Below are 18,114 nucleotides of genomic sequence, written 5' to 3'. Positions count from 1 at the left end.
TGCAATTACAATGGCAGACGAAAGCGTGTCCCCAAATATTTTAAGTTTGTTATTTTTATGTACAAAGTGTATCCCACATGGATACATTACAAACTCCTTATTATGGGCCATGGTAAATTGATATATTAAATAATTAATTCTCTATATTTTCACATTCGTTTTTTTTTTGTCTTTTTCATTACATACCATCCACATATGTTAGCTGTTCCAATACTGTTGTCATTATCATTTGATACATATTATTGCCCTACAGTCTTTTCATTAAGACGTTGCTTTAATTTTATATTTTTAGAAATTTATAAGGAAGCAAGTATAATTAACTTATAAAGAAGTAATATATTCGAGTATTCTTTATATACGTAATAAAATTGATTGTGTCAAGGTGTCGAAAATGGACCTTGGATGGATGACGGTAGTTGTAGGCTCGAAGCCTTGTAGGTAAAAAAAAATCGGATTTAGATTACGAAATCTATTTATCTTATCTTTACCTAGAAGACTTATTAAAAGAATAATAAAAAGTAAAAAAGAAAAACGGTACCAACAAGCATACTCTTTCTCTAAAGAATGTTCCAAAATCCTAAATAATATATTGGAAAACTACAGTTGAAAAAAAAAGAAAAAGATTCGACGACGTCGGTTCGATGGACCGTGATTACTACACGAAACACATGTTTCGACAGTACGTACCATCATTACCAACTAGAACGACCCAGTTCATCAGATGCTAATAATAATTCATATTTTTAGGTTTATGTGTTACGCATGCATGTACAGCATAATTAACATATGTAAACAGTGGAGAACTGATTAATTAACAGATGAAAGTATTAATTTGTTAAATAAAAAGAGTTAATGATGATATTAAATGGTGGACTGGTGGCCATGTGTATACATAAACCAAACAATTAATGTTGGTCGGCTTAATACCAACTAACTAGAAACCAGTCCGCCATCAATGTATGAATATGTACATATACATATTTTTCACAACCATACAAATAATTTAAGAAAGGACTAACGATTTAAATAGTTCCAACATAAATAAACGACGTAGGTCTACTTCAAACTACATCGAAAAAGGGTTGATGATGGCAGTATCATATGCATAGTACTCCTGGTACGCTTCAAAATTCTGAAAGTGCATGCATGGTGCTGGTGTGATCTAGCTAGTGGTTGTAAGGAGTAAATGTTCAAATTAAAAATCACTAGTTCAATTGCCGATATATCCCAAACACCGGAAAAATATTATGGTTCATACGTCTATTATCGCTATCGGAAGATGTCTAGCTATTATCAACAACCACCAATTAATCAAAACTTGTCACATGTTTTTAGTTGCCAAATCATAGTCATTTGCTTTGAAAATTCTTTGGATTAACAGAACAAAGTAGCGACAACTTTTCAAGACTTTCATCCGCCACAACTCCATTCCAAGTTTCAATCGTAAAAAATGGACAATCTGTAGCTAGCCATGATATCATTGGCTATATCTTGGGTAGTATCTACAAAGTATAAAAATCGCTATTCGATTTACAATTTGTTGACCAATCCCAATTCTTCTTCACTTAATTTTATACACAGTTACTATACTCACTTCGTACGTTGTTTTACAGTTAATTTAATATGTCGCCTCTCTTAATTATGCTATCATTGTATCCCCATTTTATATTGTTGTGGTGTCATTGTGACAAATACCGTAGCCATAAAAGTGACAATATTGTTTCAACTATACGCAAATAGTGAAACTTCCCCAGCATAACGGACGGAACAATCCCTTCATTTATTGGACCTTTTTTTTGACTAATTGAATTGTTTGACTTTGTAGGTTTGACTCAAACTCAAAACAAAAGTAAGGCCAACCCGAGTTTTGAGGAAGATCGCATATGGCTAAGGCTAGCCTATGGATCCATTACCTCCATAGCCCACTTCAGAGTTTTTCTGTTCGTTATACAAAAGTTCAACTTTTAATTAAAAATTTCGAATTGAACAGCTTTTTTGTTAATTATGTTCTTATTGCTTATGTTCTTCGACGGCTGCATCAGTATTCCAGACTACATCCTTTAATCCAGATGAGAAGTTTTTGTAGAACTGCAAAACATATTTTAAACATAAGCCACATTTATTCGAGTGTTTAACCGGATCAGACCGGATGAAGATTGAAAATAAAACGTACCTTGTGAAATTCGAGGGTATCGCCGCCGGTTTTCCTAAGCTCCACCACATGCAACGATGGCGCCACTTCAAACACCTATTAAACCGATACCCAAACCGAAAACAGTTAGATAACAGTATTCAATCAGAAAACCAAACTAAACCGGAGTGTTGTATTTTTTGTTTTCTTACCTCTGTAGCTACGGAGAGTTGACCTTTACGACCACTTTTGTCTCCTTTCATTTTTATCTGCGATTTTATTAAACCATGTTTAATATTGAAGCCACAAAGGCATAAACTGACACAGACAAAATCAAGAAGACGAACAAACCTTGTAGTTGTCTTTACGGACATTGAAGCCTAATGGCTTTGCTGTTTCTTCCATTTTTGACATTATCTCACTCGCAGATCGTTGTGAAGTAAACCGCGTCTCTTTCTTCACAAGTTGCTGCAACAACGAAAAGAACAGATTTAGTTAGACTACACCACCACTATGGATTCTTTTAGACTATCAAGCAAGTAGGAATAAAGTTCGTACGGCTTGCTTCTCAAACAAGTTTTCGAGACTGAACTCTCTTGAGCTAGAGATAAGTTCGAAAGCGTTCATGGATACTGGTTTCTCCTTCTTCTCTGTTACAAGACATTCCTATAGTAGCAGCACAACACAGTAATATTAGTTACTTTAACTTAACCGAACTAAGGAGAATTGGGAAAGGGCGCTTTTTCTTTTTTGTTTGTACCTTGGAGTTACTAAAAGCAGCATCAACATCAGCTATGGTTATGTCCTCATCATCTTCATCAAATGATGGCGGCTTGTATCCTTGCTTGAACCATTCATCTTCTAGTAACTCTGCAATACTTATTCTCTGCCATTCAAAAAAGAGAAAGAAATATCGTTTAGCTTTGATCTTATGGTTGGCAGCATCTCAAGTTCACATTTCACAACTATATAAGCATTCATGTGAGAGGCGCTTACGGTTACAGGGCTGGGTTCGAGAATACGCTTGATGACTCTCTTGGCACCAGGAGAGAACCATGGTGGGCAGCTAAACTCAGCTTTGCATATCTGAAATATATGTTAAACACCAAAGATGAGGTAAAGAGAAGTTCTGATGAGGAAAAGTATGCAAGAAGCAGAGGAAGAGATATTTACACGTTTGTATAATGTCATGAGATTTGGCTCATCAAAAGGCAAGTAACCAGCCATGAGTACATATAGAATTACACCACAAGACCAGATATCTGCTGCTGCACCGTCATAGCCTTTGTCTGACAAAACCTGCCCACAAAGCAAACAAGTATGCCCTAGAAATTAGAGCCTATATATGATTCTATCTTTGGAGCATCTACAGAACAATCTATATCCTTCGCTTATTTTGAGTTTTGAAAGTAAGTATATATACCTCAGGAGCAACGTAGTTTGGTGTTCCACAAGCTGTGTGAAGCAAACCATCTTCCTGCATTCAAAAGAATTAAGGATTAGAAATCTTTCATTCAAACTAATATCTAGGTTATTTCAGCAGAAAATTAATTGCCAAGCTTCCATGATGTTCAATAGAAAACACAAATGGCATTACCCGAACTTGCCGTGAGAAGGCGCTTAACCCAAAATCAGAGACTTTTAAAACACCATTTGCATCAAGGATTAGATTTTCAGGCTGCAAGAAGGAACACATCACATAGCATATGAAACTTGAACAGGGTTTAGAATATCATAGTGCAGGAAAAAAGAAGAAGGTACAAACACAAAATAAAGACCTTGAGATCTCTGTGGTAGACCCCTCGGCTGTGGCAGTAATCCACAGCATTGATGAGCTGCTGAAAGTATCTCCGAGCTTCATCCTCCTTAAGTCTCCCTTGTTGAGCCTATTTATGATACAAATCCAAGGATGACATTAGTAAAGAATAGGTGAAACGACAAACAGAGAACATCTTGATATTGTGAAGATGAATAAAAGAAAGATGGCGTCTTACGATTTTATCAAAGAGTTCACCTCCATTGACAAGCTCAAGAACGATATAGATCTTAGTTTTGCTAGCCATAACCTGCACACACCAAACAGAACATAAAGGTGTCTTTTAAAGATTCAAAGCTTATATTACATAGTATTTCAGGGATGGAAGAAGTGATAAGCTTCATACCTCAATGATTTCAACAACATTTGGATGTTTAATAAGTTTCATTGTCGATATTTCTCTCTTAAGCTGCACAACAACAAAAAAGGAACCTTTAAATTCATTAAAAATCCTCAAGATCTTGCTCATGACAAACACTAAATCTTCCTCAGATTCGAACCAATTCCAAAAACAAAACTAGTCTAGTTGAAAACAAAATCCATGTCCTAGATGTCGTAATCAATGCGTACTAGGAACAGCATATCGTATGTATATAACAGATACCAAGATCGTCAAATCCGTAAATACACACAACGTTCATACAATAAAATCGAATTTTAAAATATTATTTGTAAACTTTTTAAGTCAAATCATTAACATAGAGTAGCAACGTAACACCAACCTAGGACAAGTAGGTCCCTAATCACGAAACTAAACTGTTCTTTAATTATGATACTTCAATAGAATAATATAAAAAGAACCATAATCCATACGTGTTTTTGGGTATCGTATTATTATCTAACAAGAAAGAATGAAAACGAACCTGTTCAACCATTTTGTGACGGAAGACCTTATCTCGGTCGAGGATTTTGATAGCGGCAAGATCGCCGGAGACGGTGTTCTTGGCGTATTTGACCTTAGCGAAGCTTCCTTCACCAAGAGTTCGTCCCATCTCATAGTTCCCAACTCGCGTCCTACTAGGCGGCGTCGCCTTCCTTCTGCTCCCGCTCATTATGTGTCGGCCGATGAAGCAAAGTTAAAGAATCTGGAAAATGTGATCCTGCAGCCTCCTCCTCCTCTCTCAATATCTTCTCTCTTCTTTTCTAGTGGCTGGAATATAAGGCGAACGAGAGGAAGTGGACGAGCCAGAGATTTATTAGGAGCGACTGGGATTCACGCGCGCCATGTTGTTCTCATAAGCCACGTGTAACCAAATTATTAGTATTTTTCTTCATGTTCCGCGTCCGTCCCGTGTAGGCGCAATGCATGTATTGTACTTATTGGTGTGTACGATACATTCTCCATCCATGTAATATTTTCCACTTTCGTTTTTTTTATTTTTGTGTGGTAAATATATCATAAGCTCCAATCTTGTTTTCTTTGGGATTATATGAAAAAGGTAGGGGGTTTTTAATATATGTGGATATGGTTTTTAATTTTTTAGGAATGCGATTTGATGTCCATGATCTTAATTATGTGCTGTATCTTTCTGTGTTTTATTCCGTTATTCTACTCATTAAGTGTGCGTATCATATAAATTTGTATTGGACCATCGTTCTCAGTATATAATTAGCTCAATCATAATAAGTTAATAACAGTATCAATTGACTACTGGTATATACTTTTTCACAACAACAAAAAAAAGTACTGTATATATGATTTACGAAACTGTTTGTTTGGTTTGTCCAACCATTAAAATATGTAACGGTTCTTCTAGGCTTTAAATTAAAAGAAAATTAAGATTAAATAGAAGATAATTGAAGAAATATAGGATTGATCTTTCCATGTGAGTAAACTGTGCGAACCCCACAGCATATCCTTCCTGATAAATTCTGATGAGTATGACACCGAATGTGATAATGTTTTTGTTTTCCTTCTTTCCTTTTTTAATTTATTTCTTTTCATATATATATATATATAATGTTTTTGATAAATTATCTATACAATAAAGCCAAAAGACGCAGAAAATAAATTGTGGCGGACAATGAGTTAGTGAGTTATTGCATGCTAATAATATTCTTTGAAATATATATTTGCAAACAAAAAATGCAATAATGCAAACTGAACCACTCATTCAATAATTGATTCTGATTTTAAAAATATATATATATTTTTGTTCTTAAAGTCGGATCGGAGTACAATAAGATTACGTCACCATCATATGATAGCAAACTTCATCAACTTGCCTACAGTTGAACTTCCTCAATCCAGCTTTTGTCCGAATTTAATTTGGTTTTGCTCAGTTTGTGATTTTTTACTAGACTGAACATCCGCGTCCTACATTCAAATAGACATGTTACTAATGTGTATCCCGTTACAGCTTAAATTGCCCATTAACCTTTTCAGAAAACATTTTCTGTAAGTGGCCCAAAACAATGAATAGAAACTACAATTTGTGTTTGAACAAAGATGGTTCCAATTAAGTTTAAAGTTCGAATAAAGTTCTAAGAATATGTACAAATACGTAAAACCCTGCTTTGTACCACACCCGTTTTTGGCTTTTTTACCTTCCACGTCTTTCTTCGCCTCGTAACAGAAATGACATAACTTAAAACTTAATAGAATTTTCAAACTTAAAAGTGTTTCAATTTAAATACGTATAAATATTTTGAATTTATACGTACAAACCTGAATGATGGGACAAAATGTTAAGTCGGATTTGTTTTCAACATATTATAAATTTAACACTTAACAGTAAAATAATTTTACAAACTTTAAAATATTAAATTCAAGTGTTAAACTTTTACTAACTAAATATTTTCAAACTTAAGTGTTTCAAACATTTCGAACTTATGACACCAAAACTTACCCCGAATGATGGGACGGGATGCTAAGTCTCTGTTTTCAACATATTAAATTTAACACTTAAGGTTGAAAATATCTTGGTTGTAAAATGTTTTGTTTTTTACTTTAAACATTAAAAAATAACTTAATTTGTGACAAAAAAAAATCTTTAAAAATAAAATTGAAGTATTAAACCTAAATATACTTTTGCTAACTAAACATTTCCAAACTTAAGTGTTTCAATTTAAATATGTAAAAACATGTTGAACTTATGACACCAAAACTTACGGACCCGAATGATGGGACGGGATGCTAAGTTGGATTTGTTTTCAACATATTAAATTTAATACTTAAGCTTGAAAATATTTTGTTTGTAAAATGTTTTGTGTTTTACTCCAAACCTTAAAAAAATAGTTTGTGACAAAAAAACTTTAAAAATTAAATTAAATTTAAGTATTAAACTTAATTAATACCCAACTAAATATTAACAAAATTAAGTGTTTCAAATTAAACATGTAAAAACATGTTGAACTTATGACACCAAAACTTACGGACCCGGATGATGGGACGGGATGCTAAGTTAGATTTGTCTTAACATATTTAAATTTAACACTTAAATAATAAAATATTTTAAAATTTAGACATTAAAATATTAATAAAAATATTATTTGTGACCTAAAAGTTGAAAGGTTAATATAAGTATTAAACCATAAAAGTTAAATATAAGTATTGAACCAAAAAATCTGATTTGTTTCCATTGTAAATAAATTTAACACTTACGTTTAAAAATATCTTTATTTATTTTGGAAACGATTTATGCAAAACAATAGTTTGAAACCATCAAAAAAGGAAATTAAGAATGGAATGAATACCTCCTGCAGCTTTGTGACATTGTCGAAAATCATATATGGACGGCTAAACGTCCTTCAGCCCATATTGCCAGTATGTTGTGAAAAAACAACGCCATTTGTATTACTATAAGCAAAGCTGTGTTAGTCTGTCAGAACTCAAAAGAAACAATAAGACTCTGCAAGTGGTATATTGACTGAAGATATCTCCAGTTTCCCATACAGATAGTGCGTTTAATTAATAAACATAGCTTGAATTTGAGAAGTTAAGCAAGCTCTATGCTACTTAAATATTAGCTACGTTGCAAATATACTGTATTAGCAAGTGACTATTACCATATCCTAATTCACAACATCCTTTAACTGCTATCAAAATTTGCCTATTTGGTCCTGAAATCTACTTTCCCCAAAAAAAAAAACAAGGACAAAGAAGAAACATGAGTGCCGGTCTTGCCAAAATTGAGAATCTCAGTTCTATTTTGGACATGAGAACAAAGTACAAACAGCAATAAAGAAGAGAAGAAGCTGACATACATAGAAAAAGAAGAAGAAGAGGATGCGAAATTGTTGGACATGAGAACACAAAATGCTTCTTCGGTTTATGTATCGGCTTTTTCTCTCTTTATTTTGCAGAGATGATCAAGAAGAGAAATTGCATAGAGTTTGCTTTTGGTTTTGAAGAAGAAGAGAAGAATTGAAAAGATGATGTTAGAGATTGGATTAGCTTTCACTTGAGAGTAATTTTATTTTTAAAAGCTCTTCGAAAAAAATGGAAACTTTGATTTGTTTTCTTTGTTGCTCAACGGTTGTTTCCTTTTTCTTATATTGGTTGCTGCTACCAAATAGATAAAAATAAAAAGTAACTACTGAACGGTCGAGAGATCTGGACCATTTATTTTTCACTGATCACGTCGCAACAGTAAGATCGGACGACGGTTATATCTAATTCTCAACGGTAAGTTTTTGAAAGATTGTGTGGGACCGAATTACTTCTCTGTTTACAAAAACAGTCATTACGGGATTTTTACTTTTTGTGAATAAAAATTTACTAAAAGCATTTGCATTTGTATGAAATTCTATTAATATATATATATATATATATAACGAATGATAATATCAATTGTGATGTGTTTCTTTTTGTTGTTATACAACATGGTGTTTTCTAATTTTTTATGGTTGAAAATGTTTGAACAAAGATGGTCAAGGGACCTAACTGTTTCCTCACATACTTTGCTTTCAAGGGTTTATTATTTACTCTTTTTAGTAACGAAGTTAGATATATTCATACGTATAAATTAGAAGAGTCGGGTCAGATTGTGTTACATATGTGCCATAAAGGTTGATACAAAAACATATAATGTAAGTTTCAATCGTGAATGGTGTACAAATACGTAACTCCGCTTTGCACCACACGGCACCGCTTTTGCCTCCCCCCTCCCACGTTTTTTTCCGCCTCGTAACAGAAATCATTACTTTAGAGTGCTACTATAAAATACCTCAAAACGAAAACCTAGTTCTAAAGAATTTTGCAAAACATAAACCGGATTATACACTAGCCTATTGATGCAAACCAAATTAAACCGGGTCTGATCTTGAACTTATATTTTCTAAACCAGCCTGTATGAATCGGAACCACACTGCATATATATAATATACTTTACTCATACACTCAAATGATAACATTAAATTTACCATCTCTTTTCTTTCACTTGGCCTGATTTCCCAGCAAACAGAGTAATGAGCCAAGAAAGCATCATGAATACGACTATGAAGAAGAAGAAGACGAACAAGGAGAAGAAGAAAACGTCTTCAATGGTGTTCTTATATTTGATGGTTGTGAATATATGCGGAGGATTGTTTCTAAGCTATTGGCTTTACAAATACCACCCCACCAATTCTAATCTTTGGATGGTTCCTCTCGGACTCCTCTTATTCATCACTCCCGCCTTTCTCTCCCTCTCCGTTTTGATCTCCGATCTATGCGACGACGATGACGACCAAGTCATTCTCGACCTAGACCAAATCACGGTTGTAATACAAAAGTTTTGAGTTTCTCTTTGTCAATTATTTGGTACTAATATCTATTAGATCGAATACAATTTGCGTCGTTTTATGGTTTAAGTTAATAAATTTTCCACCTTTGTACTTTGGTACTTGTACGACAAGTTATCTTTCTTTGTCTAGAGTTTTAGGTTTCATTTTCATATCATTTTCGTCATTTTATGGTTACCGGGTCGCGTAAAGAAATAACCGGTACAATGTAACAGATGTTTTGTCATTAAACCTATAAATATTTGTGGGGAGGAATTAAAAGGCGATTATGGTCCGTTGTAATTACTCTGTAGAGCGATAAGTAAGAGAGAATTTTCTTCAGTTTGGTGTTGTTAGTCTGCTGCATTTGATTGCTACAACGATGAACTGAGGCAAAACAAGAACAGAGTGCCACACGTCAGCCCTCCTCTTTTATTTCTGAAACCTGTAAATTCTTCAAAGTCTACCCATACGATTCTCTCTGTCTGCCTCCTCTGTTTTTTTAAAAGAAGGAATTTACACAAACGGATTGGGCCAGCTACTATAGTCTATAGAAGACACAGTCTCTTCTTTTAAATATCAAACATAAGGGATACGAAACTACATTGTCTTCTTTATCTCAATACAAGTTTACTAGACTGCTAAAGGCATGACTATTGTTACCAAAAGTCAAAAGATCTACCTACACGCAGGAATCCGAAACTGCGATTACAAAGACAGAGACCATCATCAAAGTCTCCTAGTTTCTTCATACTCCTATGTTACCGCTTCAAAAAGGTTACTAGCATTTTGTCTTAAAGTTTGCTATCAAATGCCTCATTTAATACTTCTTAAGATTCTATCGTCAAAAGACTTATGAATCACATATGTAGCATGTTTCTCCATTTGTCCTTAAGATCGGATGGATTACGAGTCTTGTGGAATACACCTTTTCCCATCTCCAGAATCTTCTTCCATGGCATATTTTTCTTGATTTTAGTTGAAAAGATCTCCACTCCCACCTGTCCAAAATAAGCATATACTATGAATTTAAAGCTAAAATGTATATTGTAAGAAGAACAAGTGGAGGTAGTGAGGTGGTTTTACCCTCAACATGTCTTCTTCTTTGGCTGTCCAAAGTACCCTTTTTGGCTGATCATTAACAACAACAGAAGCTTCATTGCGAGATGTCTCTATATCAATGAACTGATCATTAACAACAACAGAAGCTTCTCCGCAAGCTTTCTCTGTATCATTGAGCTGATCAACTGATTCGTCTAACTGGAAATTTAGAGCCTTAAGCTGATCGGTAACTTTTCGTATCTGATGGATGTTCTCATGTAGTTGCATTGGTAGTGATTTATCAGGACCATTCTCTAGTTGAATGTTTTCTCTCGTCGTGGCTATATCTCCATTTCGAACAAGTGCGGAAGTGCGTGCCTTTGCAGCTGCAACAGCCGTGGATCTAGTCGCTTGATACTTAAGCCAACAATAGGGACAGTATGCGGATGCAGGATCTTCACAATCAAGCTCAGCACATTTCCTGTGAATAGCGAAAGGGCAGTCATTCCCAGAACAAGGCACTACAGAACCGTCTAAAAGATCGCATACGATACATGCGAGTTCGTTCGACAGCTCAAAGCTTCTGCAAATCTCATCGTTCCCAAAGTTGCGATCATAATAGAAAAAGTTTTTAGCAGAATTGAAGTCATTATCACCACCATCACAGTGAGCGTTACAAATTTCAATGAGCTTTTCGTTCACAGAGCCAATTTCTTCAGTTTCACCTAGCTGAGAGAGAACAGACACAACGAAGACAACGGTGAGGCAAAACTACTAGTCATATAGTTTGGAATCTAAATTCCTAACCACAAAAAAAGTTAACTAAATAGACCAATCAGACTTATCAAAGAGAAAATAAGACTAATACAGGAGAAAACATCAAAATTAGTTGACAAAAGCTAAGCAAATTTGATTAAAATTTTTGGCTTAATTCGAAAGAGTAGAAGCTCCAATGAAAATTTAGTGTTGTAAAGGAGGCACTTACAGAATAAGGACTGCTGAGGAGAGCGATAGCATCTTCATCGATTGGGGGATGATTCTTCTCGGCTCTGATCTCATCTTCGATATCTATCACCATTTTGTTTTGATTCCAGATTCCGATCGAAGATCTGAGAAATTCAAAGGGTCTAAAGTGAGAACTGATTTCACGTTTGTTCGTACGGGAGAAGCTACTGTGTGTTTCCGTTAGGGGGGCTCTGTACTACTGAGTGAGAGTGTGTGTGTGTCTCTCTCTCTCTCTCCTCAGGTTTCGAAATTTAATTTCGAATTTAAGGAGGAACGCAATTTAAGGAGGAACGCCTAATGTAAAGTAACTTATTCGATGACTAATGGGCCTTATAATCAATCTTACGGCCCAAATCTGTGTGTTAAAATTCAAGAAGTAAAACCTTCTGAGTCTGTTAAAGGGTTTGCTATATTATTGGTTATCTGATTTGGTTGTTTTTGTTATAAAAGAAGGGATAAATTGGAGGCATTTTTAGTGATAAAATCCGAGAGAGGGGGTGCGTCGACATCCAGGTGAATCCAAGTAATAAATTGCAGGTTTCTCTTTTTAAATATTTTTGTTGAGATCTTTTCCAATTGCCCAATTTCTCTTTTCGAAAGGGTTTTCTTATATTTGGGGGAAGACGGAATTATTAGGGTTTAGGTTATTTTGATTGGTAAAGAAGAAGGAAGGAAGATGCAGCAGTCTCCTCAAATGTTTCCGATGGTTCCTTCCATTCCTCCTACTAACAACATCACTACCGAACAGATCCAAAAGGTTCCTTCTTTTATTCCCTTTCTCTCTTTCTCTTTAATTGTTTGGCACTCGGCTTTTTGAGTGTTATCAAGCTTCTTTTTTTACTCTCTTGTGCTCAAATGGGTTCTTGTGATTTGAGTGCAAGCAATAGTTTTTTCGGCAGTAATTTAGCGGCGATTTGTGTTTCAAGTGTTTATATTTGAATCTCTTACTATTTGTCACACAGGAATCTCACAAGTGTGTTTACTCTCCTTCGTGCTGTTGTTTCTTTTTCTGTTTATTAACGAAATGAGACAGTTTTAGGATTAGGTTACGGGTTTTCTTAAATTTTTGGAATACATGTTAATTTGGATCAACGCACTTAGAATCCGATTTTCAAGGTTGGACACTGATTGGTGCGTTTTGCTGTTTTGTTGTTTTGTACTTTCTTGTTTAGTTAAGTGGCCTCATGTGTTCTTTAATTGTTTGTGGTTAGATGATAGGCTGCAACTTCATTTCTACATCATTCTCTTTATTATCTTTTAAACGCAGTACCTTGATGAAAACAAGAAGCTGATAATGGCGATCATGGAAAACCAGAATCTCGGAAAACTTGCAGAATGTGCCCAGTAAGTGTCTCTTTTTGTTGACATCATTCTATAGACTGTAATGGAATCTGAGAACTACTATTAATATTGGTGAGGTTATATAGACATCATTTTGCTCCGTTCTACTCTCAGGTACCAGGCTCTTCTCCAGAAGAACTTGATGTATCTTGCTGCAATTGCTGATGCTCAACCCCCACCACCTACACCAGGAGCTGCACCAACACCAGCTATGGCTTCCCAGGTTGTTTGTGATGATAAAAGTCGTTTGGGATCAATCAATATATGTCAAGTTCCAATATGTACTTACTTTTGGCTTTGGGTATGTTTGCTGTTAGATGACAACACCGCATCCTGGGATGCAACCACCAAGCTACTTCATGCAGCATCCACAAGCTCCAGGAATGGGTCAACAAGCGTCACCCGCAGGGATTTTCCCTCCAAGAGGTCCTTTACAGTTTGGTAGCCCACACCATCTTCAAGATCCGCAACAGCAGCAGATTATGCAGGGGCACATGGGGATTAGACCAATGGGAATGAACAACAACGGGATGCAGCATGCGATGCAACAACCAGAAACCAGTCTTGGAGGAAGCGGTAACACAAGTCTTTGCATTTTAATAATATACTCAGTTCATAATTGTGAGTTTTATATATTTGGGTGATAAGTTGTGTTCATATAATTTTCTACTACAGTGGGACTTAGAGGTGGCAAGCAAGATGGAGCAGATGGACAAGGAAAAGATGATGGCAAGTAAAAGGAACCAAAGAAGCTTTGTTTTTGTTGATATTTAGGACTTCTGCGTCTCACGAGGGTTTTGCAATAGCTTATTTAAGTTTTAACAGAAGATAGTCTGTTGAATAGTTCCACAAACTGTGTTGTAATGTATTGTTATCTAGTAGTACAAGCACGTATTGGTTTAGAAACATGGTCATTCATCTTATTCTGAAAATGAAAGCATATTGATCTCTCATTCAGGACGCGACTTGACGATGAAATTCTGACGGCTAATGGGATTCATAACAACGGGAGGACCAGCAGTTCTTGGCCATGCTTGGAATTTTTCATCTGTGGCTGTCCACCATTCTTTGTTAGAGACAGTTCCTGGAGTAGTCCCTGAGGTTCTCACCAGGAGATAAACCATTAAGATTTGTCCCTAAATTGAAAACTCTAGAGAAGGAAAAAAGGTGAAATATTGATAGAAACTTGCCTCCAAAGATCTTATTATCAGAGACAACTTTGTCGAAGATGTATGAGATTCCAAAAGAGCCGAAGAGAGCACCGATTATGTACTTGGCTTTACCTCCTGATGAAGTTGCCATTTTCTTCCAAACCTAAGAGTGGTTATCATCACAAACATTCTTAGAACTCAACACTCCACATATGTAACCCAAATACAAGACAGGGGTATGTGAGGATTCAAGATTAAGTTAGGCCACCAATCACATATTTTTTAATTGCTCAACTAACAACAGATTGCCATACAAAAACTCAACTATTTTAGGGGAATCGAAGCTTTTACTCAATATATATCATGATACAACCGATCAAAACACAACCAAATTGCAGAGCTTTCTATTCAGAAGAAAAGGAAAAAAGTTTGTAGTAGAATCAGAAGTTACCTTAGCGGATTGAGAGACACTGAAGGTTTTAACACTTGACTTACTGATTAGTCGGAGAAGAATTTAACGGTGGAAATCAGGAAACTGATAGTTCAACTCTATCGTCCCTTATCTTTAAGAAAAGGAAACTTATAATTAGAATAGACAAACTTGTAAGAAAATTACTAAAATGGGCACATCTTCGGGAGGACTCGTTGTCCCTTTCCCACGAAAAAGACCTGACCGACGGGCACATCTATGAGTATTATTTTGGATATTTATTTAACTTTGTCCGATTTGTTGAATATTTTAAATTCACTGTCGACCGATCGTATCTGACCACAATATCTAGTTGTCGATGTTGTACGCCACTAAAAGAAAACACGTATTTATTTTCTTTTTAAAACCAGGATTTAAAACCAGGAAATATTGAGATGGATCAACTCTTTTACGAACTAATGTAGGTTTAAAACCAGAAATTACGGTCTTAGTCGAAACCCCCGTGGTCGTAGATCTCGCAAACGCTAATTAAAAGTTTAAAACACTCAGTTGATTACAAGAGACAAAAAGTAGAAACTACGGTAATTAAAGTATAATTATTATCCATAGGTCTCGTTTCATTGTCATAATCAAATCTACTGAACTGGTATTCTTTAGCTAGTTGAGTATATTTAATTTTTTTTTTTTTTTTTTGAAGATAGAATCCATGTATTTATATATAACTAAGGAAAGGTCCGTCCAATTTTGGTTTCGGCCTATGACACATAGTTTATCTTGTTTTGGGCGTATGACACATAGATTATAAGATCTAGCCGTATGCCACATCATGCATATATCAGACACACCAGTTTTAGTTCTTCGCCATACTCGATCTGTTTTGACTGTTGATATCATTATACCGTATAAAGAAGATTAGAGGATTCGTAAATTGCGCAAAATGACTTAATCTTAAGCATGTTTCATTTGTTTACGGAGGGTCTAGGGGAGTGTAATAAGTTTGTTTACAGTTTTCCAAAACTCATAAAACCCATGAAAATACAAAATTAATTAGGTCAAACATAGAGCTTAAATATTTTGATTGTAAATGACTACATCACATGTAACTTTCTAGACACGTAAAGTCAAATGATAATTTCCATATAATAAATTAGATCACACGCCTGAGCAAACTCTCTTATCCGATTGTATTTAAACGTCTTAACAAACTGACCCGCCAAAATAATAATAATTAAACTCTATAATTCGAATTCTATAAAGCTAATTACAAACGCTATTATTCCTTTTTTAAAGAACCAAACTTTAGATCATGAAGGAGGATCGTCGTCTTCCTCACAAACGCGATGGTCTCCAGTTCTTGACATCCAAGACTGCGTTCGTTATCTTCATAGTGCTATCCTACGCTCTTGGTTACTTCTCCGCCTACTACAATCGTCAACCGCCGCAGCAGCCACCGTCTACGGCGGAAGTGAGAACCGTGAAGTCGACAAATTCTCAAGGTTGTTCCATCGACAACTTCCGAGTAACTACTCGATGCGGCGACCTCGTCCCGCCTGAACTGATTCGCCGTACGGTGATAGACCGGATCTTTAACGGTACTTCACCGTACTCTGATTTCCCGCCACCACACGCGGCGAAGTACCTCAGGCCAAAAAGAATCAAAGGCTGGGGATCGTACGGAGCCGTGTTCGAGAACCTGATCCGCCAAGTCAAACCTAGGACGATCGTCGAAATCGGGAGCTTCCTCGGAGCGTCGGCGATACACATGGCGAATCTCACACGCCGCCTTGGGATGGAGGAGACTCAGATACTCTGCGTCGACGACTTCCGTGGCTGGCCCGGGTTTCGAGACCGGTTCAAAGACGTGGCTTTGGTAAACGGTGACGTTTTGCTTATGTACCAGTTTATGCAAAACGTGGTTAGCTCGGAATATTCCGGTTCGATATTGCCGGTTCCTTTCTCGACCGGTTCAGCGTTGGAGAAGATGTGTGAGTGGGGAGTGACGGCGGATCTCGTGGAGATAGACGCAGGTCACGATTTCAACTCGGCTTGGGCAGATATAAACCGGGCTGTTCGGATACTCCGACCCGGCGGAGTTATATTTGGTCACGATTATTTCACGGCGGCGGATAACAGAGGAGTTAGGAGAGCTGTGAATTTGTTCGCAGAGATTAACCGGTTAAAGGTGAAAACCGATGGTCAACATTGGGTTATTGATTCCGTCAAACTAACCTGATTCCTTCCTCTTTACAACACTTCAATGTATAATAAGAAAAATATGTAATATAGTAAATTCATCTTCTTCTTGTTTTGACAAAGACAAAGTAATGGAATTGAGATTTTGATTGTTTAATAAGGTAATGTATGCATGTGACTGATCAGTTAAAAAAACCAATCTTTTTTATTTGTTTTTCGTACTCCAAATTGATGATATAGCTAGCAACCTTAAGCTTGTTTTAAATTGGTCGTAACGTAAAGTAAAGATTAGAAAAACGCGTGCCCCCACACGATCGCAGTCTAAAAGCTAAGAAACCACCTGGGCATTACAAAGCCCAACAAGAAGCAAAAAAGAGTTCAGTCCATAAAAAAAATGGCAAGCCTATTAAGCAAGTTGGCTTGCTCTCGCATTCGGCACACATTTGATCCTGTTGGTCAGATCAATTTCTATTAGCTTTTTCTTTTCTTAATCTTTAAAAATTATAGATTTTAAAAGTTTTATACAAAATATGAACTGTAAAAGTTTTCCAAAACAAAAAAACATAAAAACCTTTTATAATTTACATATTGAATCCAAAAACTTTATATGTCCCATCAATTATAAGCTCGATAATAATAGTCCCTGCGTACTCCCTAATCCTAGTCAAAAAGTAGAGTTATCTTCTTGGTCTGTCGTCTTTCATTTCCTCTTCTGAATCTTGGGTCGTGTTGACATTATTAAAATCCACTGCAAATATCACAAGAGTTACCACAATCATATGAAGGAGAGTTCCATTTTTCATTCGAATCTACTTGAATATGCTTATTCATTTTTTTTACATCAGATGCTTATTCATTTATATGTCCAAATTATGACCAGAATCTAAGAATTTGCAAAAATGTATATACATACTAAACCTACCGAAAATTAATCTTCAAAAAGTTTTCTACCTCGTGACATGATACAGCCAATAAGATATATCGAAATTTGGAAAAAAACAAAAAATATTTCATAAATAATCCTTTCTGCAGAGAGTATTCTTCAATCCTTTACATCGAGATATTCATCTGAAATAGCTTATAAAAAGATTTATTTGCTTTCAAAATGCACATATACATAGCTAATGATATAGATATACGAAACAAAAGGCAAAAAAATAAAAACATAAACAGATCCCCCCATATGCGCAAATCTACTCATACGAAGCCATGCATGAAATATATTGAAAGACACCATTCTAATCTAAAGAGTAATAAAACGCTCATACAGATTATAATGGATTATTAAATGAGATTTCTGCAA

The 18,114-nt window shown here is 35.6% G+C and overlaps 5 protein-coding genes and 1 long non-coding RNA gene across 8 annotated transcripts; 2 read left to right on the top strand and 4 right to left on the bottom strand.

Annotated features, from left to right (window-relative positions):
* Positions 1 to 1,756: 1,756 nt before the first annotated feature.
* LOC17898453 (CBL-interacting serine/threonine-protein kinase 9) lies at positions 1,757 to 5,107 on the bottom strand. Its single transcript, XM_006307444.2, has 14 exons — positions 4,811 to 5,107; positions 4,294 to 4,356; positions 4,126 to 4,197; positions 3,910 to 4,017; positions 3,729 to 3,809; positions 3,555 to 3,608; positions 3,305 to 3,430; positions 3,128 to 3,217; positions 2,892 to 3,017; positions 2,690 to 2,797; positions 2,483 to 2,599; positions 2,344 to 2,400; positions 2,174 to 2,248; positions 1,757 to 2,088 (listed from the first exon to the last, which is right to left on the bottom strand). Exons 1-14 carry the CDS (start codon positions 4,997 to 4,999, stop codon positions 2,011 to 2,013), a joined length of 1,344 nt encoding a protein of 447 aa, XP_006307506.1. The 5' UTR covers positions 5,000 to 5,107; the 3' UTR covers positions 1,757 to 2,010.
* Positions 5,108 to 6,072: 965 nt separating this feature from the next.
* On the bottom strand, positions 6,073 to 8,411 carry LOC111828602. The gene is made up of 3 exons (XR_002832415.1): positions 8,154 to 8,411; positions 7,644 to 7,746; positions 6,073 to 6,264 (listed from the first exon to the last, which is right to left on the bottom strand). It is a non-coding gene; the product is annotated as an uncharacterized LOC111828602 (long non-coding RNA).
* A 1,806-nt stretch (positions 8,412 to 10,217) lies between these two features.
* Positions 10,218 to 11,912, bottom strand: LOC17896988. The gene is made up of 3 exons (XM_023790232.1): positions 11,677 to 11,912; positions 10,737 to 11,420; positions 10,218 to 10,651 (listed from the first exon to the last, which is right to left on the bottom strand). The coding sequence occupies exons 1-3, from the start codon at positions 11,767 to 11,769 to the stop codon at positions 10,511 to 10,513; spliced, it is 918 nt and encodes a 305-aa protein (XP_023646000.1). The 5' UTR covers positions 11,770 to 11,912; the 3' UTR covers positions 10,218 to 10,510.
* A 238-nt stretch (positions 11,913 to 12,150) lies between these two features.
* LOC17899330 (GRF1-interacting factor 2) lies at positions 12,151 to 13,943 on the top strand. Of its 3 annotated transcripts, none has more exons than XM_023776914.1 (6): positions 12,151 to 12,219; positions 12,333 to 12,453; positions 12,964 to 13,040; positions 13,152 to 13,260; positions 13,355 to 13,613; positions 13,713 to 13,943. In XM_023776914.1, the coding sequence occupies exons 2-6, from the start codon at positions 12,373 to 12,375 to the stop codon at positions 13,772 to 13,774; spliced, it is 588 nt and encodes a 195-aa protein (XP_023632682.1). In that variant the 5' UTR covers positions 12,151 to 12,219; positions 12,333 to 12,372; the 3' UTR covers positions 13,775 to 13,943. The 3 variants fall into 3 exon arrangements, with proteins under 3 accessions (XP_023632682.1, XP_023632681.1, XP_006305651.1); XM_023776913.1 differs by having other exon boundaries at positions 12,151 to 12,233; XM_006305589.2 differs by having other exon boundaries at positions 12,171 to 12,453.
* On the bottom strand, positions 13,831 to 14,805 carry LOC17899139. The gene is made up of 3 exons (XM_006304282.2): positions 14,640 to 14,805; positions 14,228 to 14,351; positions 13,831 to 14,133 (listed from the first exon to the last, which is right to left on the bottom strand). Exons 2-3 carry the CDS (start codon positions 14,337 to 14,339, stop codon positions 13,988 to 13,990), a joined length of 258 nt encoding a protein of 85 aa, XP_006304344.1. The 5' UTR covers positions 14,340 to 14,351; positions 14,640 to 14,805; the 3' UTR covers positions 13,831 to 13,987.
* Positions 14,806 to 15,829: 1,024 nt separating this feature from the next.
* On the top strand, positions 15,830 to 17,019 carry LOC17899204. Its single transcript, XM_006305373.2, has one exon. The coding sequence runs from the start codon at positions 15,925 to 15,927 to the stop codon at positions 16,849 to 16,851; it is 927 nt and encodes a 308-aa protein (XP_006305435.1). The 5' UTR covers positions 15,830 to 15,924; the 3' UTR covers positions 16,852 to 17,019.
* Positions 17,020 to 18,114: the final 1,095 nt, after the last annotated feature.

Source organism: Capsella rubella, unplaced genomic scaffold (assembly GCF_000375325.1).
Source record: "Capsella rubella cultivar Monte Gargano unplaced genomic scaffold, Caprub1_0 scaffold_1, whole genome shotgun sequence".
NCBI classification, from domain to species: domain Eukaryota; kingdom Viridiplantae; phylum Streptophyta; class Magnoliopsida; order Brassicales; family Brassicaceae; genus Capsella; species Capsella rubella.
Note: the sequence above shows the minus strand (reverse complement) of the source record. Positions and strands in the feature narration are given on the sequence as shown.

Bases quoted from the DNA above. Each gene is read 5' to 3' on its own strand.
- LOC17899204 (XM_006305373.2), top strand. From the start codon at position 15,925: ATGAAGGAGGATCGTCGTCTTCCTCACAAACGCGATGGTCTCCAGTTC.
- LOC17896988 (XM_023790232.1), bottom strand. From the start codon at position 11,769: ATGGTGATAGATATCGAAGATGAGATCAGAGCCGAGAAGAATCATCCC. The intron at 11,421-11,676 runs GTAAGTGCCTCC...GTTCTCTCTCAG, and splicing joins TCCTCAGCAGTCCTTATTCT to CTAGGTGAAACTGAAGAAAT. The intron at 10,652-10,736 runs GTAAAACCACCT...TATTTTGGACAG, and splicing joins AAGAAGAAGACATGTTGAGG to GTGGGAGTGGAGATCTTTTC.
- LOC17898453 (XM_006307444.2), bottom strand. From the start codon at position 4,999: ATGAGCGGGAGCAGAAGGAAGGCGACGCCGCCTAGTAGGACGCGAGTT. The intron at 3,218-3,304 runs GTAAATATCTCT...CATATATTTCAG, and splicing joins TCATGACATTATACAAACGT to ATATGCAAAGCTGAGTTTAG. The intron at 2,600-2,689 runs GTACGAACTTTA...TCGTTGTTGCAG, and splicing joins ACTTGTTTGAGAAGCAAGCC to CAACTTGTGAAGAAAGAGAC.
- LOC17899330 (XM_023776914.1), top strand. From the start codon at position 12,373: ATGCAGCAGTCTCCTCAAATGTTTCCGATGGTTCCTTCCATTCCTCCT. The intron at 12,454-12,963 runs GTTCCTTCTTTT...TTTTAAACGCAG, and splicing joins CTACCGAACAGATCCAAAAG to TACCTTGATGAAAACAAGAA. The intron at 13,261-13,354 runs GTTGTTTGTGAT...GTTTGCTGTTAG, and splicing joins CACCAGCTATGGCTTCCCAG to ATGACAACACCGCATCCTGG.
- LOC17899139 (XM_006304282.2), bottom strand. From the start codon at position 14,339: ATGGCAACTTCATCAGGAGGTAAAGCCAAGTACATAATCGGTGCTCTC. The intron at 14,134-14,227 runs GCAAGTTTCTAT...TGAGAACCTCAG, and splicing joins TGATAATAAGATCTTTGGAG to GGACTACTCCAGGAACTGTC.